This window comes from Lethenteron reissneri, chromosome 58 (assembly GCF_015708825.2).
Source record: "Lethenteron reissneri isolate LAM-NWPU_2019-01 chromosome 58, ASM1570882v1, whole genome shotgun sequence".
Classification (NCBI taxonomy): Eukaryota; Metazoa; Chordata; class Hyperoartia; order Petromyzontiformes; family Petromyzontidae; genus Lethenteron; species Lethenteron reissneri.
In genome coordinates, this window is record NC_083836.1 from 357,660 (window position 1) to 384,881 (window position 27,222).

The 27,222-nt window shown below is 48.2% G+C and overlaps 1 protein-coding gene across 1 annotated transcript in view; it reads right to left on the reverse strand.

Moving 5' to 3' along the window:
- LOC133357576 (long-chain-fatty-acid--CoA ligase 4-like) overlaps nucleotides 1–27,222 on the reverse strand; it is a 71,704-nt gene that overhangs the window by 22,822 nt on the left and 21,660 nt on the right. The window contains 12 exon segments of the mRNA XM_061575564.1: nucleotides 3,092–3,166; nucleotides 4,453–4,625; nucleotides 5,576–5,715; nucleotides 7,667–7,738; nucleotides 9,278–9,401; nucleotides 9,859–10,009; nucleotides 10,900–11,044; nucleotides 12,552–12,661; nucleotides 16,869–16,887; nucleotides 16,889–17,047; nucleotides 18,725–18,909; nucleotides 22,116–22,428. Of these exon segments, the coding sequence (XP_061431548.1) occupies nucleotides 3,092–3,166; nucleotides 4,453–4,625; nucleotides 5,576–5,715; nucleotides 7,667–7,738; nucleotides 9,278–9,401; nucleotides 9,859–10,009; nucleotides 10,900–11,044; nucleotides 12,552–12,661; nucleotides 16,869–16,887; nucleotides 16,889–17,047; nucleotides 18,725–18,909; nucleotides 22,116–22,284 (1,522 nt within the window). The 5' untranslated portion in view covers nucleotides 22,285–22,428.

The following is a 27,222-nucleotide window of genomic DNA, read 5'->3' on the forward strand; positions in this document are numbered from 1 at the left end:
AATAAAATAAAAAATAATATATCACGACGTTTCGATCACAACACAAGCGGTCGTCCTCAGGTGGAAAAAAATAATCCAGCAGTGGAACTGCTGAACCAGCGAGAGAGCTGTTACAACAAGAGGTTATATATGTGGCGAAGGGCAAGCAAGCGGGGTCTGAGCTGGAAAGGAATTCCATCCCCGGACGCACGCACCTCAGTTGTGTTGATGGGGGAGATTATGGAGAGAGATTAGGGAGAGAGATTAGCATGAAATGAGCTTCTGTCACCGCATAAGAGTATCATCCCCACATATGCGTACAACAGCAGTGTTAATGGGAGATTAGCACTATGTTGATGGGACCGATTAGGCAGGGAGATTAGGGGGATTAGCACGTTAATGTAACGTCTATGTGTAACACAAGCTGCGGCGCTGCCAACTGCGCTATGAGATGCAAGCGCGTCCACGCAAGAGAACCACCGCAACGGTGGTCACGCCAGGAAGACACACAGCCCATCACACAGCCAGAACCATCGATACATCGAGGCTAAGGGAGCAGAGGTGGCCATATTAGTAAGACCCCAGTCCGTTAATGCAGAGGCACCTAACAGGGCAATGCAACTCAGAGTCGGAGACTTTGCTTGGTTAATAATGTCCTTCTAATGATTGCTCAGCTTTTAGCCATCTTCTCGGTTGAAATTGTCTCCGTGTTTATATATCTGGATGGCTTCATGGACAAATCTTTGATGGTAGCCCGAAGGTTTTCAGAGTACCTTGGTCTCGGAAAAAACAATATCGTGCGAGCCCACTGCATTATAACAATGACCAGCTAGGGCAGAAGTATTGGTTCTGCCGTGTTTCAAATCTGCCTTGTGTTCGCGAACACAGTCCGAGACGTGTCGTGAAACTAAACAGTAAACGTCAAAGCGCTGGGGACACCAGCATCTCTGCTGGCAGCAGGCCTGCAGCAATAACGGAATATCCATGTGTGGATGGCGGGGAACAGTAAAACGTCATGAAATGTTAAGTTTCTGAGAGCCCGGCACAGGAAGGAGTTAATTTGTACCAAGTCGGAGTGTGCCGGGAACCAACATATGAAGAGGCCACACGTCTATGGCACGCATAGAGAGTATTTAGTGATGCCGTTGCATTGCCAATGGTGCACAAGCACAAAAAATACAAAATCTTAATAGAATAACCCTCTGTGGTCTTGACAAGTATATAATGGGCATCCTTCTTCAGGGCACACAGAGAGACGGGAGAGGTAGTAGAGTGGACACAGAAGTGTGATGAGGCATTCAAAGGGGGTGGGTGGAATACGGTTGGGTGAGGGGTTGTTGGGGCCGAGAATACGAAAGACAAATAAAACATAAATATATCTTAAAATGTTTGTTTTTGAGTTGCGCTTTGCTATGAAAGTGAGCAGAGGATGTTTAGCGCTTTATTTTTCCTTTGAGGATATAAACAGAGGCCATGTGCTGGGCTGAGGGTGGCGGGGGTAGGGGGAAGGCCTCCATGGGGGGATGTTTAGAGTTGGGAGGAACATACGGCCTTGAACTTCACTCAAACAAGTGGGCAAAGAGCCCATGCGACACGAGCACACACACACACAGCTCCCCCAGTTCAGCCCCATAGACCGCTGGGACAAGCACTATTAGCGAGCACCTCTTAGAGCCGGCATGGTGCAAGATAAGGTTTTGCAGCCAGCATCACGACCTTTGTATTCCCAATGTATTCCCATTGCTGATATTTCCCAAGCGCACTTATATTTAAGTCCGCGTTAACCTAGGAGAGGCCCAGACACAGGTTCAGATCCAATTCTCCAAGACCGGGGATCAAACTCAGCTGACGAGGATGAAGTGGTGTGCAAATCGCTGCATCCCTTACATATACCCAAAGCTAAAGATCCCCCATGTAGCTTACGTAGACAGTTGGAGCAAGTGGTGTTAGCGAGCACCAATGACACACGAGGGGAGTGGTGTGGTTAGCACCACGCCTGGCCGCCTGTGGCTCCAGTGCTGCTATTTATACAATGTACCAGGTACTCAATGAAGGCTGAGTCGACCTAGGGGAGGCCCAGGACCGGTTCAAAATTTACGCTGAGCTACCCACTACACTCACGCTCCACCCACACACATACATTGCCATCCAGCCACCCACAAACACACAATAAACAAGATACATACATATATATCGTATTCAAATGTAATATTAATGAAGTTTTTGTGTAGGATCCTAGACTTAACAATTAAGACCGCAAATTTTGATTTTAGTACAAATTTGCTGGACTTTGCTGAAAGATATCTGGGCTGAAAGGCCGTTCACACAATGCGTTTTAGCAAAAACGTGCTTCTATGAGAAAATACTTTTCGCCCAAAGTGGAACATGCCCATTTTCACAATGCGGTTTCTGAGCGGTCAACGACAAACTACTTTCTTGAGCTGTGCGGCGTAGGAATTCTGGGTATACGCCGCGTGGAATGATACAGTACGCGGTGGTGTACCTCATCTCAATTATTTGTCCCGCCATCTTACCGCGTGTGCGGACATCGTACCTTGCCAAATTTTATCGCTCCGTTATTTATGATGGGGAAACTGAATTTTTGCTGAACGCGGCACTTTTCAGGAAAGCATCTACCGTGTTAAACGAGGGATTGCGGTAAAACAAACGCCAGCTCGTAGCATCTCTTTAATGGGCCTACAAGTTACCATTGAGACTCAGGATTGGTCCTGCTTCACCAATGCCGATGGTCGATAAAAGTCACTCATCAACACAAAATGTATTTTAACTCGGCAATAAAACAGGCATGGTTAGTTTATTTATTTATCGTAAGTCAACAATTATTTAGCAAAGGGATGTTTCATAATACCTGGAGAAAATCCACAGACACAAGTGGTGAGAAAACTCGGTTGCTTCCAGTCTGTCTCAAACTCACTTGCTGTACTCACGGCCCTCACAGGCATGGGTGCTTCACACACATGAAGGCAACTCCATCTGTGCATGAACAACCAACCCTGTTTGTAAGTCACTGGACGACAGGCGTGTGCCACCATGCCTGGCCAGGTGCGCAGGTGTGTTATGCGCGCACGCGCGCAAGAGCACAACAACTCACCCTCCTCCCAGTTGCGCAGCTGGATCTCACAGCAGGATAGCGGAGCTCCCACGTGGCCCGTGCTGTAGTCTTGCACTGGCGGGCAAAGAGGATACAAGTTAGACAAAAATTCCCCCCGTATAGACTGTCAGGACAAGTCCTGTGAGTGAGCACCTATGAAGGCGGGCACAGGAGTGAGTACCCAGCACCACGCCCAGCCACCATTGTCCCCCTCGTGGCGATGTTTACACACCACACCAGCTATTAATTTGAGGCCGAGTCGAACTAGGAGATGCCCAGGACCGGTTCAGAAAATAGTCACTGGTATTTGGCTGAGTGGCACTCGAACTCGGGTTGTTGGGTTTGTAGTGCCACAATACCGTGCACGCGCACACACACACAAAGGCTATCGATGCTAGTGCAGCGAGCAAGCGCCTCTTAATTCCAGTACGGTGTGCAATGCAGCGTGGGGCTCCTGGCTCCGAATCAGAATCTTCATTTAGACCCGGAAGAATCTGATGAGCTATGAAGCTCGTTTTCACAAATGTCCAGTAGACTGATGTTTACAATTGTAAATGTGTGGGTTTACTCTCCAACACACCGGTGTGCTGAATGAGTGGCATCCCTTGTTTACGTGCAAAACCTTACGAATTGGCTGTGTCGGGTGGTAGCGGGTTTAACGACACATTTATATTAACGCGATCTGACCCCCCAAAAAAAACCTGTATTATGGATGATTTAACACGTTGATTATGAATGATGTTTACATCTCTCACCATTTGTTCAACCTCATTAATATTGCTGTTGTCATGAGTAAGACTCACTAACCAAGTTGCTGCTGCAGTTTTACTTCTCAGACTCAATGATTCTTTGCAAAAGGTTTCTGTTTGGTGTTTGAACATCTCAACACCTATATTTTGATTTAAAGCTTTCGTGACAGCAGGGATTCATCTTCTTGGTTCTTTCGGTAAAGTCACGTAGAAGGGAAATAATAAAATAATAAAAATAAAACATAATAAAATACAATTCTCACGACGTTTTGGCCACAACGCAAGCAGCCGTCCTCAGGTGAAGAACAGGTCTGTCGGAAAGACGGCTGCTTGCGTTGTGGCCAAAACGTCGTGAGAATTGTATTTTATTATGTTTAATTTTTATTATTTTATTATTTCCCTTCTACGTGACTTTACCGAAAGAACCAACAAGATGAATCTCAACACCTGTTCTATTGCCAGAGAGGGTAAAACCTGTTCTTATTTTTTCAGACTCAATGCTGTTGTTACTGCTGTGGGCAGGACCCATGAACACTGAAACATCTGCTGCTGTGTTACCCATGGGTCAGTCTCATGACTAGAGTTGCTGCTGGTGTTCTGGGATAGACTCACGCTCGGCGATAGTGCCGGCAGCGCAGGTCTCCGTGAGCCCGTAGCCCTGCCCCACAGGGCAGCAGAAGCACACGTTCATGAAGCGCTGCGTGCGCGGGGACAGCGGCGCCGCGCCCGACAACAGCAGCCTCACGTTGCCGCCCAGCAGCGCACGAAGCTTGTTGAACACGAGACTGTGCACCGCAGGGGAAATCCACGCAGTCGCATGTTCCTCAAACGTTCTCTCTCCTGTTTGCCCGCGATGTTAAAAAAAATGTTGCCCCTTACGTGAAATTAAGTATATTTTTTTAAAAGTTAAAATTATTTTGCTCATGATTGGCCATGTCAATCGCCGAGCCAGCATAGATAAGAGGCCAGTTTTATGTCAGGTGCTTATGCAAAACCAGCCTCTCGTGTGTAATGAGCTGGATGGTCTCAGCCAGATCGCCAGTGACTGCATGAAAACACTCATTAATTGGCCAATTGCACCTTAATATGTAGAGGACCCCAGAGCTTGGGCAATTGTTGGTGCCAGCTCATCGTGTGACTGCTTTCCTCATTGGCTGTGCTTTCTCGTGCCTCCGAGTCATTCTCTCTCATTGAGCGCGAGCTAATATTCTGTGGAGCATTTTACATCGAAATGATCATCGTTAAAAATGCAACGTAAATCCTTTCGTTATCCCTTTTGCATTTTTCAGTTATCGAGCCTTGAGACGAAGACATTTCCATTCGGACCACCCTACAGTTATCAGCGCATCACTCTATGTGAGAGAAGAGCCCGACTAAAAGATTACTTTTCGGAACTACTTCTGAATTGATTCGAGTACAATTATTTTATCCACACGAGGGACACACCTTTTATATGCCCTGATAGGAGTCACATGGAAATGAAATGTATTATAGATACATCTCAGAGCTGGAATTTGGAAAAACTAAATGAAAAACGAAATTTACATACAATGGCTTTTTTGTGTCACGGAATTCAAATTCACTCAAAATTTTAAGAGTCAAAAGTTGAAACTTCGCTAATCAACTGAAGTGTCAGCAGTTGTCAGTTTGCTTAACTGAAATGTTTTATCGGTTGCCAGATCGCGAAACAACTGAAGTCACTGGTTGCCAGTTTGCTCAACAATCGAGGCGTCACCGGTTGCAGAGCGGCGTGTCGAAGCCTTGCTCCAGCTGCTCCAGCTTGTAGTTGTAGGCCAGCTTGAAGACGATCCTCTGCAGGAGGCTCATGCACTGCACCTTGCCCATGACGCCTTTGTAGATGCGCTCCATGATCTCCTGCAGAGACCAGGGCGAGGGGCGCACCAATGTGCGCATTTATGTTGAACGTCTTTTGCAGCGTACGCAGCCGACCGTTCTAGCCGCAAGTGGCGGCATCAGGGGAGGAGCGGACATAGACGGGCGTGGCCAGTGTTGGGAGAATGTGGCCGAGGGTTCACATTACTATTATCACGAAGCTTGTTAAGCCAGGAAGGCCTCTCTGAGCTTCAAGACTCTTTTTTTTCATGAGGGTCCTGACAATTTTTCGCAGTAGCGGGGTGATGCTGCTACATGGCATCCCAAATGTGTAATTTGAAGGTTATTTTTTAGCATTTAGATATTTGGCCAATATCAGTTACATTCTATGTTTTTTCGCTATGAGAGGAAACCAGACAACCCAGAACAGGGGGGAGAACGTACAAACCCCACACAGAAAGGTGCGTGAGTGGGGCATAGACCACAGACCCTTCTTGCCGTAGGGCACCAATGTAACCACTGCGCCACCCACACATGTGTAACGACATAAATGGGCCATTCTATGGCGACAGTGGGTGTACTATACACAAGGGCTCAGTAGAAGAGGGCAGATTCCGGATGTCACGGAGGTCGGGTCAGGACATGACAGTCCGGGTGAACCCGCGAGAGCACGTGACCGGACGAGGGGGCACGGGGCCCCAGAAGGGGCTGAGCGGGCCACGGGATGTGGACCCAGACTCTTCGCCAAGGATCGAGAAAGCGACGTGACCAGCGGCGGAGCCCGGTCACGCGACAGGAGAGAGAAGCCGAGCCCCGAGAGGGAGCGTGGCTGTTCAACCCGGGAAGAAGTCGTCTTCTGCGATCTTCGCTCTTCAGTACGCGACGACACGACGGCGCGTCGGCAGTTCTAGTTCAATCGTATAGGGAATCCGTTCAAGTGTTTAGGAACGGTGGCCACCACCTTACGTCGTTAACCTGTAATGTACATAATCGCTCGGAATGTGCACAGTTAACCTTGGAACGTTGAATAGCATTGGTTGTGATAGAGAATAAACGGTGTTGCTCCCAGTCTTGGTGTGTGCCTGACTAGAAGCCACGACACGTAGATACAGGTAACTCGCGAATATCCGTAGGCGGAGCGTCCGGGTTCTGGATTATCCGTGCTCGTTTGCACCTCGTACACGGACACTTGTTCCGGTATTCACTGCTTCTCAATCGGCAAGGGGGTCAGTGACTCGGTGCTCAAGCGACCGTAGGCGCGAGGTGAATCTAAACCGACCGATTACTGAGAAACTGCGTACGCAGACGATGCTCTCTACGAGTTGGCCCCAGTCTGTGGAGGTAAACAAAGAAATAAATAAATGCCCGCGGCTGCCTGTGATCCAGCAGTGTGGCTGCCCGTGATCCAGCAGCGTGGAGGCAGCGAGATTGAAGCAAAGATTTTTGCTTCCATCTCGCTACACACACATCTTTCATGAACAACAAAAAAAACAGTGGGCCTCGTTGTAAGAGATATGCACGCAGCTTAACTTGGCCTCTCGGGAATGAATATCCTTGATCTTGAGCTTAGAACGCTCGCGAAGGTGGGCGGGGCCGAGAGCGGAGCCGGCCCCGACGCGGCAGGATGTAAGGTGGGGGTCCCTGAGAGGGACCGGGGTCGCTTCGTTCTGCAACCTGGAAGCTCCACGTTCTCTGTCTGAAGTGGCCCGGGACCCGAGTGGGGGTCCGGTCCGTCGTAGCCATAACTCTTGTATGGTAGTGTAGTTAGCTGGGTGGTCACCACCCTGGGCTGTATCTGGTAAAGGGGCAGTTACCCTTTTGTATATACGTGTTGTGTAATAAATGTGTTGCCTCTCAAGAACAACGTCTGCGACTCGGTTGGACTCGCTACATATGTATGTTGAACTTCTTTCGCATCGTACGAAGACAACCGTGCCAATCGGAGGTGCACACAGATCCACACACAGCAGACTCGCCGTCGCAGAATACTCACGGGAACGGCAGCCATGAGTGTCGGCCTCAGAATGGTCACGTCCCCCTGGCTGCCCTTCTTGATGCGAGTCGACTGCGGGGTGGCGGAGAGAAGACGGAGAGAAGACAGCCGTCGGGAAGCGGGGATCAACGAGTGAGGAAGCAACGTCACACAGTGTCCCACGGCAGGAGGCAGCCGATAGCACGGCCTCACCGCGTGCACCACGTGGTCTTTCTTTCCGACGGCTAATGTGGATGCAGAGCAACAACGACAATTTAACATTCAGGTGGTCAAGCCACACAACCGCGTCAGAAGTAGCGTGGTGTATATCTCTGTATTTGTGGATCGGCCATTCCATCGTTATATGTTGTACGGGCTGTTCTGGATAACCACACACCGCTGGAGAGTGTTGCTGTCACCACACTGGTGTGGTGACGGCATTCAGCTCACAGCTGGCGGGGTGCGGGTTTAACATTTCCACGTGATAAGCCACTTCGTTGATCTATCATTTGTGGACAGGTTGCTCCTGAAAAAGAGCTATCAGAATATTTTATTTCAGAATCTGAATTTGTATTCATACTGAAGGAAGCTGATGAACGATACAGCTCTTTTTCACAGATGTCCAGTAGTTTCACAGATGCCCGGTCGACAGTCTTTTATTTTATTACATTCGTTTACCATGGCAAGCCTCGAGTCAGTCTCATGAATCTCTTCCAGGAGGGTCTAGTGAAGTTCGTTTTTTGCAGTCGGGTGCTGCTGTGTGTTCTGAGAGCGCGGTGTTCACCTCTGACGCGGTCTGTTCCGTTGTTGACGGATTCTCGGTAAAGATCACTTTGACGTCATTGTTGTTGTGCCCATGTACCATGGGAACACCCTTGCAATCTCGCTGGGTAACCGGTTGAATGGGACTTTCCGTGTAACAAATAAACATTGATCTATTGATGTATAACCCCAAATGAGTGAAATCTCATGCAACCGTTCCCATTCCGATGACGTACGTGTACGTCATAGGTTTTTCCTCCAATTCCGTTCCGATGATGTACACGTATGGTAAAATAAAATGACTTTATCGGTACCAAGGCTCCCACAAGGCCATTACGAGAGGGGGTGTGGCACAGTTTTTGGCGCCAGCTATCATAGAGTGCGGTGGTCGTGTCGCTACTCTTCCCTGCGGTGAGTACAATGTCTTTAAAACCAATGGTGCTATGCCTCTCTAAATAAAAATGAATGCCAACCCCTTGTGCGTTCGAAGATTCGGCGGCAAACGGGACACCCACCCTGCAACTTACAAATGTCTCAGAACGGGAAAGGGTTGAGAGGGTAACTCAGTCCCTCCATTCCTACCACAGAACCACTTTGAATGCGGCCAATCTTGTCAGACGATTATGAAGGCCATAACAAAGATGACGGTAAAGACAATGGTGATGACTATAAAAACTAAAGACAACGATGGAGATGATGATGGTGGTAGTGGTGCTGATGACCCTCAAGATGGTGGTGATGATCAGGCTTTGGGTTATGACGATGATTACTACAAGGACGACGACGGCGGTGTTGAAGCTCACACAGAGACGGCGATCGCTATGGTGCCAAAGGCAGCAGCGGCGGCCATACCTGGTGCCGTTCTCCTACCTGGTCTGTGAGCGTCTGCGCCGACGAGTAGCCGATGCGGCAGCCCCGGGAGAGGCAGACCATCTCGGCGCCCAGCTCCAGCACGTGCGCCAAGGGCAGGTACCCGATATACGTGTCATCTCCACTGCGAGGCGACACGGCACAGGGCAGCAGAGCCGCTCAACCACCCGCCATGAAGACCACCACCGGTGGTAGGAAGAGGCTTTGCCCTTGATGGCAATAACAAATATAACATTTGCAAGGCATCAAGTCTTCATTTGCCACACATACCCGTGGGAAAACATGCAAACATCCCCCGATAATGTTTGCATCGACTTTTAAACCAAATGGCCTACACCTCTATGGCCTTGTCTCACCAGTGTTAGAGTGAAGAACAAGACTAAAAGGTCCCATAGATGCAACGGGTGGCGATTGAGATCCTGCAGGCATGCGTACCTTCGAGCGTGCGTGGCAACGTTCGCATGCACTGCTACAGCTGCGTGGACACCGGTTACTCATGTGACACATCGTAGCGTCACTGGCACACAGCAGGGGGGGGGGGGGGGGCGCAATCCCCCTGCCGCGGGGCGCGCCGGCCTCACCAGATGTCGTTGATGCGCAGGTACATGCCGGTGATGGCCGCCACCAGGTTGGAGTGGGCAATGCGCACGCCCTTGGGGATGCCGGTGGAGCCGCTCGTGTACATCACCACGGCCAGGTCGCGCGGGCCGGGACGATCGCGCGCGCGCTGCCCTGCGCTCGCACACCCAACGCAACACAGTCACCCCGCCTCCCTGCGTAACCCACACGACAAGGCTGCTTGGCGCGACTGATATTGCAGGCGAACACCTACGGAGGTCGGCGCGCAGCACGAAGGGGGTGGTGTGACCGGCACCATGCCCGGCAAGCCTTCGTCTCCCCCAATGCAGACGTTTACTCATCGCGCGAGATCGGTCTCACCGGTTCAGATATTCGTCGTCGGTGTTGGCCGCGAGCGGGAATTAAACTCGGGCTGCGGGGTTTGTAGCGCAGTACGTCAACCGCCGTGCCACCACTCACCACCCGCACGGGGGGAGGGGGTCTTTGTCTTGTGTTTACATGTACGTGTGGTTTAGCAGTCGGTGCGAGCGTATACACATGTATATCTGTAATTTAACACGTAGGCCTTCGCGACTGATATTATGAAATCAGTGGTTTTGGGGTTCTCATTGCCACGTGGGTAAAATGCCAATGTGTGTCATACACCGTTCTCCACCCCACACAGCCAAATGAATGAAGTTTTAACGGAACAAACGTGCCGCCTATTTAAGGCCGAAGGCTGGAGTACATTTTGACAATCCTGTAAATTGCCTGATGATGCTGGTTGTTCTGAAATGTCAAATGTTGTGGATTGCTCTCCAAAACACCGGTGAGCAGAAGCAATAACAAATTGGCACGTTTGTTCATCACACGACAGTGCTATTTATTTCACTGTGTCAGGTGGAAGAGGGTGTAACCACACATCAATTGTGCTTTTACTCACATGATGATTCGACCCAAAAACCCATTACGAATTGCGTGCGCACGAGTGTCTTTGTACCCATGCTGTTGAGCGTGAGTGCGTGCACGTGTGCACGTGGTGCGTCCTCGTGTGTGTGACGTACGGTGCTGGGGTTTATCGCCGAGCTCCTCCACGTCGCTCATGCCCATCACCTCGATGCCGCGGGGCAGTTTGACCCCGGCAACGCCGCTCGCCGTGCCGTCCACCAGCACCACGTAGCGCAGGCGCGGCACCTGCATGAGGATCGCCTGCGACGCGGCCACGGAGTTGGGGAGGTCAGTGACGGTCAGCGCGCAGATAAAGCACTCCGCGGGTTTATTATTATTTATAATTCTTATTTTGCTTGTTTGCCCAGGAAAGCCTCGCTCTTTGTCTGGAGGGTCCTGCCAGTGTTTGTAGTAAGGTTTGATATTTATACTTGTAATCCCAATTGCGTAGGTGCCGCGGTGGCTATGAGATGTTAACTACTCCGCCTGGTGCGCAGGAGGACGTGGGTTCGATTCCGACTCTGACGCCTGCTGTATATTTGGAGTTTTCACGTGCTCCCTGTGGTCGTGTGGATTTTTATCCAGGTCCTCTGGTTTTTCCCTCTACATTTAGAAACATGCATTTAGAGTAAAATCTTTACTTAAAGCTTTCGTGACTGCAAGAATTCATATTCTTTGGGTCTTTCGGTAAAGTCACGTAGATAGGTTGAGAGAAAATAACAAAAATAACAAAAAAACTATGACGTTTCGATCGCGAAACAAGCGGTCGTCATCAGGAAGAGGGGGTTATAGCTTCTAAAGGTAAACAACCCAATCTTCCTGATGACGGACGCTTGTGTTGCGATCGAAACGTCGTAGTTTTTTAGTATTTTCTTTGAACCTATCTATGTGACTTCACCGAAAGACCCAAAGAAAATGCGTTTAGAGTATTTGGCTTCTATTGGTAGTGTCTTCAAAAATTACTCACACCGACACGTTGTAACAAGTCACCTGCTTACACTTTATTCACCTGTTCTTGTGCCAGTTATAGGCACTCCTATAACTAACTGTACGGTCACATCTACTTAACTTATCTATTCTGCACCTCACTTATCCTGCACGGAGCAGCTCTGCTCTCAGCGACTCCGCACACAGCGTCTCCGCACACAGCGTCTCCGCAAACAGCGTCTCAGCATCTCCACCACTGCCCTCACCTACGTTCCCTCAGACCCGCTCACCCGTCTGTCCCGGGCGGGGGGTTCAGTCAACTCCCGCCCGGCGACGGCGTGAGGGTTGAGGTCCCGTTGACGGCTGGAGCGGCAGCGGCGAGATGTCTTGGTTGCCGGCGACAACAACTCCCCTCGCTCACACACGGACTCCCGCCTATATCCCCCTGCTCATCCCGAGTCCTCACGTGCTTTTACGTAAGCTGCCGCCAGGCCGGCGCCAGTTGTCACATTAATCTCTTGTCATCACCCCCCATCTCCCGTCTCCTAGGCGCCAACCTCCGGACACAGCATAGCAGCTGTTTGACCTCCGTTGCACCCCCTTAACTGTGGGCACCGCGTATTTCTCTGCTCTACATATACACTTACAGACAATAAGCTATCATCTGTGGACAGGTCACTTCTGAAAAAGTGCTACATAGCTCAGTGGGGCCTTAGCTGGTACAATAAGGATAGCTTCGTTTTAGTTCAGATGAGAGACTGTCCTGGTCTCTGTGGAGTTCTCACCCAACTAAACAAAACCAACTTGACACTTGGAAGGTATTCCAGGTGACGGGCAATACCTGCAGTTTCTTTTCGAGCAGGTCGGCGCTGGTGATGACGTGCGTGACCCCGGACTCGTTGAGGCCGTAAGCAATTGCATCCTCGCCCAGCGTTGCGTAGAGCGTCACCACTGTGTAACAACGGCAACAACAAACAACAACAATGGTCAGCCCTCACAGGTATGACAACAACGGACATGCATGTATGTATTTTGGACTTCCTTTGCACCGTACGTGGCCAAGCATGCTAATCGGAAGTGCGAGAGACACATTATCCATGTGTGCACATGCAACATCTCACGTATAAACACTCAAACTGGCAGAAAAGATCTTAATATTTATACTGGACTGCAGATTCTGGGGCAATCGCCAGGAACCACAGACAAGCATGAAAGCATCCAGAGTCTTTAAGGATCATGGGAAAGACAAAATACAGATAGGGATGATGAAACTTTATGAGCAGATAATTACTATAATCATGAACGCAATTTCTAATGTGCACATATCTCATGAATCAGATGCATTGTTCGAACGAGGTCTCGGGAGGCACGGAGCCAGAGTTCAGTCCCTCGAATTGCTGGCCTGAACAGTTCAAGTTAATTTATTTTCAAGTTCATTTATTAGGTATAGCCCTGTGAGCCATTCGGCTCTTGAATCGGGTGCAACCGCAACAAACAAAAAACATGAACAAGAAAACATCTTAAAGTGAATATGTGCAAACAGAAAACCCAAGAAAAGACAGCAAACGATTGCAAAAAAAGCATCGTACACCAACACTGTGTGCAAAAACCCAGTGGGATGCAAGTCAACAGAAGAGCCAGATGGGTGAGCCTGAACAGGAGAGTCTGAATAGAAGAGCCTGAACAGGAAAGCCTGAACAGGAGAGCCAGAACAGGAGAGCCTGAACAGGAGAGCCAGAACAGGAGAGCCTGAACAGGAGAGCCTGAACAGGAGAGCCTGAACAGAAGAGCCTGAACAGGAGAGCCTGAACAGGAGAGCCTGAACAGGAGAGCCGGTAGACAAAAGAGCCTGAACAGAAGAGCCGGAACAGGAGAGCCAGAACACGAGAGCCTGAACAGCAGAGCCTGAACAGGAGAGCCAGAACAGGAGAGCCTGAACAGGAGAGCCTGAACAGGAGAGCCTGAACAAAAGAGCCTGAACAGAAGAGCCGGAACAGGAGAGCCTGAACAGGAGAGTCTGAACAGGAGAACCTGAACAAAAGAGCCTGAACAGAAGAGCCGGAACAGGAGAGCCTGAACAGGAGAGCCTGAACAGGAGAGCCGGTAGACAAAAGAGGGAACAGGCGAGCTGGAATTGGTGAGCAAGGAAAGGTGAGCCTTGAGCTGTTGTTTGAAGGCGGCGCTTGATTGCTACGTTTGTGCAGCGGGAAAGCATTCAAAATATATGCCTCTGATGTGTACACGGATAAACCTTTTGATAATCTACCACAGGACGAGGGCCTCCACACGCACAGGCACTGGGATTTTTTTGACCACAACTCCACTAAGATGGTCTGTGCGGGTTGGTTGAAAGCATAGACACAGGAGCTTAGAATTACATTACAACATTGGATTGTTCTGCACCGCTATCTGATGCCCACAAGACAAATCCCCTCAGCCCATAAAACCTGTTATACATGGTGGTCACCCACCCAGTCTCCACCCAGGCTCACTCCTGCTTAGCTTCCGAAGAATTGACAAGATCGGGAGCATTCCTAGTGATTTGGTCTGAGGCGCTCCACAAATGAACACAACTGAAACGTGGAAGAAAATATCATTAGACTTAGTGACAACGACCCCATGCCAGACTTTCCTGAAAAGTTTGCTTAGTTTCAGCGAGGCTTTCCTGGATGAATAAACGGATACTGCAGCAGAAGCAGCAGCAGCAGCTGTTGTAACTATTCTCTTCGATGTGTAAACACGTGCGCACTGGGCGCTGGGCGCGTGCGTGCCAGCACTGTAAACGAGCAGTGCGTGGGAATGCATCTGTGCGTGCGTTCGCGTCCCTGCTTGTGACGCACCGCTCGCTGGCTCTCACAGCCAGCTGTGTTTGAGACCACTTCCTGCCGCCCCCCTCCCCAACTAGCCCCCCACCCCCTCCCCTACTCGTCCCCCACCTCTCCACTAAAACTACTTCCTACCGCCCGGCAACCCTCTCCCCTCCACCTCCCATACCAACCGGCATCCCACTTCCTTTAAGAGCAGGTCATCAGTGGGGACAGCAATCACACTAAAGCAATGACTTCCTTTCTGACAAACCTCCCCCACGTCTTTCAAAAAAGAGTCACATACAGAGTGATATTGAAGCTAAAAATAATAATAAAAAAGTCTAAAGTGGGTGGTGCTCATCCCGACTGAGTCTCTGTGAGGAAGCTACTTGCTGTACTACCTGGTACTGGAACCACACTGTTCCTTGGTATTTGGGTTAGAGTTAACAATGTACCAGGAGTGGGCTCCCGATGTCATGGTAATGCCGAATAATCAGGTCTAGAGATGGGCATTGTGGATGGTCTACTTCGCCAACCGCAAAGTAACCAACCTCGAGATTTGAGTACACGTGGATGTAGGTCTCTAACCCAAGTACTTCCGTTTACCTGTTGACCAACCCGTGAACATCTCGGTTTGAGTGATACGCGAATGAAGAGTCGTCACGCCGAGTTGTGAAATCAGAATTTGCGCTGCTGCGTGGCGTGCGCCATGTTGTGTTGCAGACTCGCAAGAAGAGACGCAAGGAGACACCGCTGACTGTCGCTACCCACTCCTCTCTCTTCTCCACATTGCTACCTCTGCCATCGCTCATATTCACGCTCCGTCTCACAACATAATTGTATATTTAACATTTGTGATTCTCTTATTACCTTTTTGTGCTTAAACATATCAGACTAGATTGATATACATTTTTTCATGTTTGTCATTTTTTTCTAATTTTACGTAAATTTCAAGTATGGCCCCTCAGCGTACGAGCAAAAGCGTTGGTGATCCAAGTGCCTCATCATCATCAAAGGTAAATGCAGTTTAATTTACTGTACTTTTCTTAATTAAACATGTTCTTAAACGTCACTGACGTTCCATTTATGTAGTGCATTGTGGTTAATTTTAGTGAACATAAAAAATGCTTATGAGATTCATATGTTCACTCACGACCTTGGTCCCCTAACTCTATTTTCCCCATCAGGTTTCAAGTTTACCAACGGCGAGGGTTTTCAGGAACCTAACCCTCGCGGTTGGCAAGGCATTACTGTATTTATGTATTTATTTATTCTGTGCAGAAGTGAAAATGTGATGTCGCATTAAGTGTTCTTCCCGCCAAAAGTGCCATCACATGCCGTCATTTTGACCGTACATGGCACCACTTTTACTTTAATTATTAAAATAGAAAGAGGTTACTTGAAAAATAACAGTTTTTTTACCGATGGAAGTCCACGAAGAAATACAAAAGTATTTGCATGTAATAGTTTGAAATGCAAACACACTCTGCCCTGAAAGCTACCCATCGTTGGCTTCCGTGCTGCTAATTAAACACTTGCCAAGACAAACGCGTGCTCAAAAGCGTTACAGAATCCACGTGTGTGCTTGACATTTCCTGACTTGTTCAGGGATTTATGCCCGGCCTTCAGACCGCCTGCCTCTTCCCTCTGGATTGGTGCCAAAAAATCTAAATTTGTTCAGGAGGGTACTGGTTGAGCTGTTTTGAACATTCTGTTTCGATTAATCTTTACACAGCTGGGCGGTGCTGTCACTGCATGCACGTGCATGTGAAGGTGAATATGAGTGCGTGTAAACACGTGCGTCGTGTAGTGTAGCGGTTAGCACGCTGCACTATGAACCCGGCAACACTAGTTCGATTCCCGCTTACGGCCAACACCCGTGACGATTATCTGAACCGGTCTTGGGCCTCCACTAGGTTGACTCGGCCTCAAATGAGTACCTAGCACAGTGTGTAAACATCGCCACTGGGAAGACAAAGGTGGCCGGGCGTGGTGTTGGCCACCCACCCCCTTGTGTGCCGTGTCGGCCTTCATAGGTGCTCACTAACATAATCTGTAAAAGGCTATAAGGGGAATCGTTGCCTTTGTATCATGTAATTGTGCTTGGGTGCATGGACGCAAGTGCTGCGGACACGTACGCGTACGTGGACGCACATTTGAGCGTGCATTGTTGTGCGTGCACGGATGCAGGTGGGTGGGTGTACGTAACGCGCGTACTCGTGCGCGTCACGCGAGCGCACCTGTGCGTGTTCACATATGCGAGCGCACGTGAAGATGTGCACGCATCCATGTGCACGCACGAACGGCACGTGCCGTCGCTCACGCGGCCGTGCGCTAACGACAATTCTCACCGGGGAAGTTGTACTTGAAAGCAGGCGATGGCGCTCACCACCCACTCGGCGCGGGTCTCACAGAAGATGGCGATGTTGGCGCGGGGTTGCTGTCCCAAGGCGGCGAGGCCGCTGCCCAGCTTCATGGCCCGCTTGTCCACGCCCTCAAACGACATCCACTCGTAGTCGCCGAAGATGGCCTGCGGGCCCAAGGGCAGAGGGTGCAACCAACAGCTCCCAGACGACGGGAATATAAATCGAGCTGGATGACCCCCCCCCCTCTCTCACGGTCCTGCGATGTAACAATCCACACAGCACCTGCACACCGCAACCCGGTTCCGTAGCCCCGTTTCCAGGGTGGACGTGCCATCGGGTAGTTTCTTATCATAGACGAAGGTGCACCTGTGCACAGTGGTGAGATGTTAACTACCTCGCCTGATGAACAGGATGGGGGTTCGATCCCGACCCTGACGCCCGTTCTATATTTGGAATTTGCATGTCTCTCTAACTGTGGTTGCGTGAAATTTTTCTCCGGGTCCCGTCTGTCCAATATAGCATCTGATGAAGCTGATTGTAATTATCAGCGAAACGTCGTACTCAAATTTAAAATGCTGTTGATTCTCTCTTCAGCACACCGGTGGGCTAAAGAAGTGAATTATTTTGTCCTTTGAAAAACGTGACACATGTTTTACTCTTTGGCCGTGTCGGGTGGTGGAGGGCTACGACACATTTATAAATAACGCGATCTGACCCAAAAACCAATATTATGAGTAAGTACATATGCCAATACTTGTTCACCATGTTAAGTCTGGTCTCCCGCGTGGTCTGCACTTAGTACTGTAGCCTAGTTTAAACCAAAAATTGCAGTTCCCATGAGCTTAAAGCATCCTGGCTCACACTGCCGCCCAGTGACGCATGCTGGTGTTGCAGGGTGAGTAAAGACCGATACCAAACGCGTAGAACAAATTGACTTTGTGGATACGTTTTTTTACTTCACCAGGTAAGGTCCCACTGAGTTATAGAGCTATTTTTCAGAAGAGACCTGGCCACAAATGATAGTTTAACGAAGTGGTTTATCATGTGGACATTTATAGCAGCCAAATACTCTAAATGTATGATTCGAAATGTGTAGGGAAAAACCAAAGGAAGAACACGCAAACTCCAAATATAAAGCAGGCATCAGGGCCGGGATCGACCCCACGACCTCCTCTATACTATGCGAGGTAGTTATCATCTCACCACCACGGTGCCATAACATGGGCAGCTGCCTGAATTCGAACCTCGGATCTCAGTGGCATTGATTGGCTCAGTGCTCTGACCTCTCAGCTACCCGGTTACCACCTCTGTGAGCGCCAGCTCAGCACTCTGACCTCTCAGCCACCCGGTCAACACCTCCATAAGCGCCAACTCAATGCTCCGACCTCTGAGACCGCTCTCTACCTCTCTGCGAGCTCCGACTAGGCCAGGGGTCGGGAACCTTTTTTACTGGGAGAGCCATAAAAGCCAAATATTTATATATATTTCATTGAGAGCCATATAGTATTTTTAACGTATAATAAATTAAATATGTCTTACTTTTAATGCGACTTCTGGTCACGGGACCCGTGACCCATGAAATTTATCTTCAAAACTAATTTCTGTTTACTTTCAAATGACACAGTATTATTAAGCAATATTACAAGTTTTTTTAAAATCAGTTCCAAACTGATTTTATTTTTTTATTTTTTATTTTTATTTTCAACTCAAAATTGTCTGGGAGCCATATGCCGTCACCGGAAGAGCCATATATGGCTCGCGAGCCATAGGTTCCCGACCGCTGGACTAGGCGCTCTGACCGGTGAGCTGCCCTGCCGAACCTCTCCTCTGCAAGCCACTACCTTCTTGAAGAGCTTTCCGTTGGGCTGCATCTCCTCCTCCTCGCTCAGTAGCACGCGCGTGCCCAGGCAGTCGTGGCTGGCAAATCGGTCCACGGCCATCTCGAACACGCGGTCCAACGTGTCCACGCCCGGCGCCAGCGTGCTCTGCAGCCCGCTGGAGTCGCTGACGGTGCGGTACGGCCCCCCTGTCCTCGTGCAAGTCGACACCGAGAGCGCCGCGGCGGGGAAACGACGACGGCGGCGGACGGGACAAGCGGATGGATGGTGTAGGGAACAAAGTGAGGTGCGCGTTAGAATTATTTTTTTGCTAAATTATTAATTTTTTTGTTTTTCGCATCGCGTAATTTTTTCCGATTTATACTTTCGACATCACATTGTGAGAATAGGAATACATACGGAAATCTCATGAAGTAGTGAGGAACCCCCCCCCCATGTGATGAGGAAACGGGATTGGAGAAAACATGGATGGATGGGACAACGATATACGCACGTGAGATTAGTTTCTTATAAACAGTATGAACTCGTTATCACGAACCGTGCTTAGAACGATCCCCCGCTTATAACGAGCATAGCTGCACACACGCTGCCAGATATCCAATCCTCATTCGTTTTTTTACAGTGTACTGTACAGCACAGTTTACAGTGTACCTATGCAGTACAGTGTACTGTGTGGTGTACTGCATAGCACACTGTACTGTAGAGTACCCTGTATGGTGAAAACTGTTCACATGTATGACACACTGTACTGTACAGTGAATACCGTACACATGTATCACGTGGATGCAACATTTGTATATTGCATCAGATTCGGAGGCGTGTACAAATACAATTGTACACTTATGTGCCGATGCATTCAAGGCTCAATTCATTCAACCTATCTACAGTGAACACCCTGACAAAGTGAACTTTCTTGCAGGTCCCCAAGTGGTGAGTTTTAATTTATTCCACTTTCAGCATCATCTCATGAGATGAAGAATTAATTTGTTCAGAAATCTCACAGAGAAATGCCAAGCCCACGTTTTCTACAAAGGCAGAGCAAGGGATTGTTCACAGGACTTTTGAAAACATCCTTCAATTGGCATTTTTTTTATTCTTTACACAAAAAAGGTTACACTTTCCAATACACTCTGCTTTGAGATTGTCACATAACAGTCAAGAGGTGGAATTTTGCCAAACACGTTTTTGAAAACGGTTGTTTTGTGCCGTCATTGTTCTTGCATGTTTAGCTTGTTGTCCTTCCTCCGCAGCTCCGATTAGCACGGTTGGCTCCGTGCGGTGCGAAGGAAGTTCAACATACATTCCATACATTGATGACTAAGGCGGAGGCCGTTGAGAAGGGTGGCTGCCTGGAGTTGAACCCAGGTATCTCAGCTGTGCCTGGTCAGTGCCCTGACCGTGGGCCACCTGGCCACCGTTGTCACTCAAATCCACACCTGGCCACCTTTGTGGCCAGGTGTGGATTTGAATGACAATTACCGAGCAGACGCTGTAAAAGAACAGCATTCACAGTGGTGGGCAAGGGAGAGAAGATTAAGCAAAGGATGTGAGACGTGGAACGTTTGGCATTTATAATGATTTGCTTCTTTCTCCCACTGGCATCTCAGTACCAGCTGTGTAACATCACTGGATGTCAGTGAATGAAAGCTAGAGAGACAAGCCCAACAAGTACTTCCCAAGTCCTTTAACTTGGCCTCTTATCCAGACGAAGCCAACTCTACCGTTCATGTAGAGGGGAGATTACAAGGTCAAGAGGTCATCACAGCCAATGCTATTGATGCCACCACACATCCACTTATCTTCTTTTGTTCCTTCCAATAAATCATACAATTATTTAACAGTTGATACCAGAGCTCATCATCACTACCATTTCATGCAGCTTGAAATATTCCCGTTGGTCTCCGACCTCAGGACGCCAAAGCGATGTCTGTCTGGGTAACCAACCCTCCACTTCTTCCTCCATCCTGCACTTGTCCCACCCAAAACAACCATCTCTCCACGATTACATCTACGATACTTTCCTGACACATTCTATTCCCGAACTCCCAAGTTGCTGACCCTATCCTCCTTCATCCTGCACACATGCCCCATTCATCACAACCTTCTCTTCCCGATTATGTGTACATATGGGGCAATTGTTGGGGTTGGGGCAGTCAGCAGTAGACCACATGGGGTCGAATGTGCCAAGAACAGCTTCGATGCACCTGTCAAGTTTCTGTGAAGATAACAATGCCAATCAGCATCAACAGATCACATGGGTAACAGTGTAAGGACCCATCTTCTTGGTTCTTTCGGTAAAGTCACGTAGAAGGGAAGTAATAAAATAATAAAAATAAAACATAATAAAATAAAATAATTCTCACGACGTTTCGGCTACAACGCAAGCAGCCGTCTTCAGGTGAAGAATGAGACAATGCCAAGCTAGGAGCTTATATATAAGCTGCGTTGGAGGTGTTAGAAGAGTGCTCTTCTTCCACCTCCAACGCAGCTTATATATAAGCTCCTAGCTTGGCATTGCCTCATTCTTCACCTGAAGACGGCTGCTTGCGTTGTAGCCGAAACGTCGTGAGAATTATTTTATTTTATTATGTTTTATTTTTATTATTTTATTACTTCCCTTCTACGTGACTTTACCGAAAGAACCAAGAAGATGAATCCCTGCAGTCACGAAAGCTTTAAATCGAAGTGTAAGGACCATTAATATTATGGAGGAGTGTAGAGGATCACAGATGGATTTGGTGACACTGTGGTTGGCACACTGTGTCATGAACCCAGAGACCAGAGTTGCCTAAAAATAATCAATTTGCATCGTCGCTATGGAGAACGTAAATAACAAAATGGATAAGCAAACGATATGTCTCCAAAATATATCTGCCTCTCCATGTAAAGAATACAATTATAATGTACACAACCATTCAGCACGACATGTAGAAACCGGTCCGTAAGTGACACGGCAAACCCACCGTAACAAAAATAAGTGCAGGCCAGAATACCATAAGTTTCAAACAACACAAAGGCAAAAGTACACCATTTCTGTGCATACGCAAACAAACACATTGTGTTAGAGCGCGTACATTTTAAAACTGCCTTTTGTGTTCAGTTCGTTGTCCTTCCCCTGAACCTCCAATTAGTACGGTTGGCTACGTAGGGTGCGAAATAAGTTCAACATACATACAAGGATAAGTGTTATCTGTTCGTCTATTGAGTTGGCTAACGTCAGTGGTAGAGAGGTCCAGGGCGAAATTCAAAATTCACTTTACTAACCCGCAACGACCAGCCACAGCGGTGGCGACGAACATTCCAATAACCCCCACGATCGATGCGGCACGGGGGGGGGGGGGGCCCTCATCCGGCCTGTCTCACACGGGCGCCCACGGCGTCACACGCCGCTTACCTCTCCCGGCGCCGCTCGTGGATTTGAGGCGTGCCACGGCCTCCAGGCGCCTCCGCCGGGCCTCGTCCGGGAAGAGGAGCCGGGGCAGCGCCGAGATGGCCGACACGGCCCACAGCAGGGCGCGCAGGGGCAGCACCAGCGGCCAGGGCAGCTCCTGTCGCAGGTCCATTTCTGGGACGAGCTGGAGGGCAGGTGGCCCGGAGGGAGCGGCGGGCTGTTTCCGAGCGAGCAGGGGCAGCCAGCCGGAGGATGGGCGACGACGACGATGGGGTCACTGGTCAAGAGTTCAACTCAGGTTGATGGCGTCTCAGTCCTGCACCGTCAGGGAAAAAGAGTTTGATACCACTTAATATTTTTGCTAAATCGTATTAACATCCTCAATTTCAGCATATTGCTATAAAGAGGAAGAAAAATCATATGTACGCACGGATGTGCGCACGTGTTGTCTAATGAAGTGTTTAAAACATAGCGTGGAAGACATCAGGCAGCTGTCAGAGAAAATCGCCGTTGCATATTTGCAAACATGGTCCTCTTTGGTTTGGATCTCAAAGTTTTGGTAGTTTTGTTTCGATCTGATTATCTTTACAAGAGTTAGTGTGGCCTCCCCCACCCCAATCCCCAATATGGATGGATGGATAGACGGAGCTGATGCATACACGCTTTCAACTTCAGTTGCAAAGCATTAAAAAGTCAAAAGCGGCAGACTGACATCTGGACAAAACACATCTTGGCGATTTGCCACATCACCTTGGCAATGTGTTCCATCGGTTGGTAATGAAGACATGGCTCGTTTTGCCAAAAAAATTATGAAAAGGAACATTCATCAGTACGTGAACCGGGCCTAAAGTGTCTCAAACAAGCACAGGTTAGTGCTCGTCACTTACGACTCTGAGACAGTGGTGGAAATTCCACAATCCTATGGTGGGGGACAGTTTGTCCAAAGGGAAACTACTACTGACTTCCCACAAAGTGATACGTACATTCCATCAATCACTCACAGAATCAGAATCAAAATTTTTCCTGGAGAAATCCGATGCGCTATGAAGCTCTTTTTCACAGATGTTCAGGACATTTATATTGAGCCAAGTGCTCGACTAACCACAGTGCCACCAAACCAGATTCAGATTGTCATCATAATCCTCATCATTACACGACTGCCAATATATATAAACATTTGTGTCCGCCATTCTGCATATAACCAGACAACCAGAGTCGAATACGTTTGAGCAATACACCAAAACATAAATATCCATCTTTTCTGTGACGATTTAGTTGCAGATGCTTTATTGAAGATGGGATTTGTGCTACGGCACTGATATGTGGTAATGTGACAAGACCATTAGCATCCACTTTCCAGCAGACTGCACTCAAGATATGTATAGCAGAATCAACTCCACACCTGCAATTGTTGAATTTGTAATTGTGAAAAGTCCCTTTTGAACATATACAGTAGATTTAAAGTCCAAAATAAATAAACAGATGTCTCCCTTTACATACCTGTTCCTCCAACTACAAAATATTGGAATTTTGCCTCACTTGATACAGTAAATTTAGCTGTGACGGTCCCCACCTGATGACGGAGACTTGTGTTGCCTCCGAAACGTCGTGATTTATTATTTGATTTCTATAATTTTTATTATTTATTTTTACCTACGTGACTTTACCGAAAAAACCTAAGAGTATGAATCCTTGCAGTCACGAAAGCTTCAAATCTAGAATTACAAAATATAAGTAACAAAAAGATGCTCTCTGGGAGTGAAAAATTTCAGCAGCATTGGTTCAGCACAAGCAAAAGTCTGGACCGCTTTTGACAATGTCTCACCAGCAGTCCGGCTTGTTTGAACCAACGCTGAGCTGCAAGGACTCGATTAGATACAGGTCCTCGTTCGATGCTAAATTATTTCTGTAATACATAACATTATCATTAGCTTTGTCACAGAGAACATAAGTAAGCAAATAAATAGGCAGACAATATATATTCATATAGTGCCCAAGCGTTCGCTCGGGACACACGTCCGAGGGTGGAGCGTGAACGGGGAGGGGGGGGGCGAAGCGTGACGTCAGCACCACACGGGCACCCGGCGAAACGCTGTGGGATGGCGGGTGATGGCATCATCACGCTGATGTGCACGACGATGCCGCCACCACCACGCACGCGCTGCACTCGCGGCGGGAGCCAGGCAGCAAATCAGCCGGCAAAACTTTTTTTCTCATATAGTATGATATATTCTCCACGCAAAAGGTAAAGAATGTTATTTTATAGTACTGTATGGGGGTGGTAGTTCGTAATGTTTTGAATTTTTTATTGCATTCAATCAATTATCAGTGTGTTCCTCCCACTCAATGCAAGTGTCTGCGTGCCTCCCACACACTAACTCAGCATGGAATTCCCGACATTACAGCAATTCAGAGCGTTTATCAATGAACCTTTGGATGAAGGCCTCCCCATGCTGTGTCAGTCATGGGGGTTGTTTGACCATACCAGGCTGGATTGTACGAGCTCACAAATCCTTTAAAAAGTCCCATCGGTGAGCTTCTCCGGCAGGCAAGGCTGCGTTGGCTGGGTCATGTAGCCCGCATGCCCAGCCACCGCATGCGCAAACAGCTTTTGTTCGGCTGGATAGAGGGGGCTAAACGGGAGCAGCACGGGCGACAGAAGAGATGGACTGATGCGGTACAAGAGGATGTGGAGCCGAGTGGACTTGCTGATGACTGGTACCAGCGGTGTCAAGATCGGCCTCAATGGAGGAGGCTCGTGAAGGACGCTACTGGGCGGTTGGAGGCAGTCGCCCTCCAGCAACAATGCAGGGAAGAGGAGCGATGCTCACAACAACGAGAGGCGCTACCGGCAGCTAAAACACAGCAAGTTGGCACAGTAGAGGGCAAAAATGGTGCATCGGCCAGCTATCTCAGTCAGCGCATGGCATCTGGGTCTGTTCCGTGACCTGCATTCGGGCATTCGACACATCATGTGGCCTTAAAGTGCACATTTCCTGGCACAAGCGCCGTAGCGAAGTCACCGCCTCTTAGTGGCGAATGGCGATTGTTGTTGATCATACGTCACCAAGCTGGCGAGTGTGGGTTGGTGAACAGAGGGGCCCGAACTACTGGTTAAGATATCAGTTACAGGAAGGGTTTTTTTGTTGTTCCTGGGGAAAAAAATCCACAAAATCCAAATACTTATGCACTTTTCCTGCATGAGGTAACTGTAAACTGACTGTCCACTCAGACATAAGTGAGGCTCTGAGTGTTTTTGGGGGTAAGGTGGCGAGATGTTAATTACCTGGCCTGGTAAACAGGAGGTCGTGGGTTTGATTCTAACCCTGACGCCTGCTGTATATTTGGAGTTTGCGTGTCTCTCTCCCTGTGGTTGTGTGGATTTTTATCCAGGTCCTCTGGTTTTTCCTTCCACATTTAGAATCAACATGCATTTAGAGTATTTGGGTGTTATGAATTTCCACATAAGACAAGACACTTCTTTGAAGTGGCCAGGTCGCTTCTGAAAAATAGCTATATAGCAGTGGGCCTTACCTGGTAAAATAAAAAAAATTGTTTAGTTAATCCGAACCCTAATTATATTATCGGGGAAGTTTGTAGCAGTAGCGCCACATTCCCATAGAGGGCGCTGTGGTGCACCCGCTGATGAGGTGGGAACGCGTTTACCCGGCAGGCTATGCACCCTGTATGTCTGTGTAGGTTGTTAACAGCTCAGATGACTCGAGATCTGAGCTGCGGTGAACAACCTCATGACATTGGATGTCATCTCCGGCGAAACGTCGCACTCTTTGAAATGTTGCGAGATTATTCTCCACCACAGCGATGGTGCTGCTGAAGCGGTCATAAATTCGTCACGATTCATTCCCGTGGCACTTTTATTGATTGGCAGTGTCGGGTGGAGGAAGGTTTACAAAAAATGTATTTACACGACCTAACCCAAAATAAACATTATACATCGCAAAGAGTTATGCATAACTATACCAGTGAATGGCAGCATCGATGACAAAAAAACAAGACTTTTTACCCACATCACTGAGGCCTGTATTTTATTAACTTTGGAAAGTTTCCTCATTTGGGATTTAGGCAATTAGAGCGCTGGCATGTGGTCACTGGCTCTTGCGACTCAAGGTTAATACAATATTTATAATAACCGTGTAACAAGCATCATCCAGGCTCAAATACCTGCTTCCAAATTGGGTGATTGTCCTACACAATATAATCTACAGCAGCATAACTCTACACTGTTATACGAATCATGGACTCATCGATTGATGTTGATTCTTAAGCTCATGATCCACGCATCAAATCGTTACATGCGCAATGTTCTAAGGAGTAAATGTTTTACATAATGGGCAAAATATATCCCCTGTAGCCACCGGTAGCTACTACATTCAGTACATTATTCAACTAAACTATTTTTTTTATTTTATCAAGTAAGGCCCACTCAGGTACGTAGCTCTTTTTCAGAAGTGACCTGGCAATCACAAATGGTAGGTCAACGAAGTGGCTTATCACGTGGAAGTTTATTGCAGACAAATACTCTAAACACACATTGATTCTAAATGTAGAGAAAAAACTCGGAGGGAAGAACGCATTCTTCAATTGTAGTGCAATGATGGTCTCAGCCAACGACTGAACACAAACATCCATCAAGTTGAATTTGGTTCTGCACTTATTTTTGATAAATTACAGCTCTGCTAAGTAAAACGATATCGGTTTGACTGTTATGGGATGAGCATTGCTTTTACGTGCAGAGCAAGTGAAGACTTTCAGCCGACTACTGGATGTCGCTTGAAAAGTGGATTTCCAAAGTAGTTCTGGAACATTTATTTCTGTGGGCCCATTATCTAACATGAACCGCTGCTCAGCCAGAGGTCCTAATGGATACTTTATGTCATGACTTGATGTTGATTATACAATCCGGGGGTTGGGAATTAATTAAATTAATCATGACCCTAAATAGCAACAATTCATTGATAATTCATCGACTCAGAAGTTTTTGGTTTCCTCCGGTATGAATGAACACTCATTAATTGGCCGAAAAAATCTTAACAAATAGAGGACTGTAGAGCTTGGGAGCGCGGACACACCGCCCCGGTTGCCTTCCAGT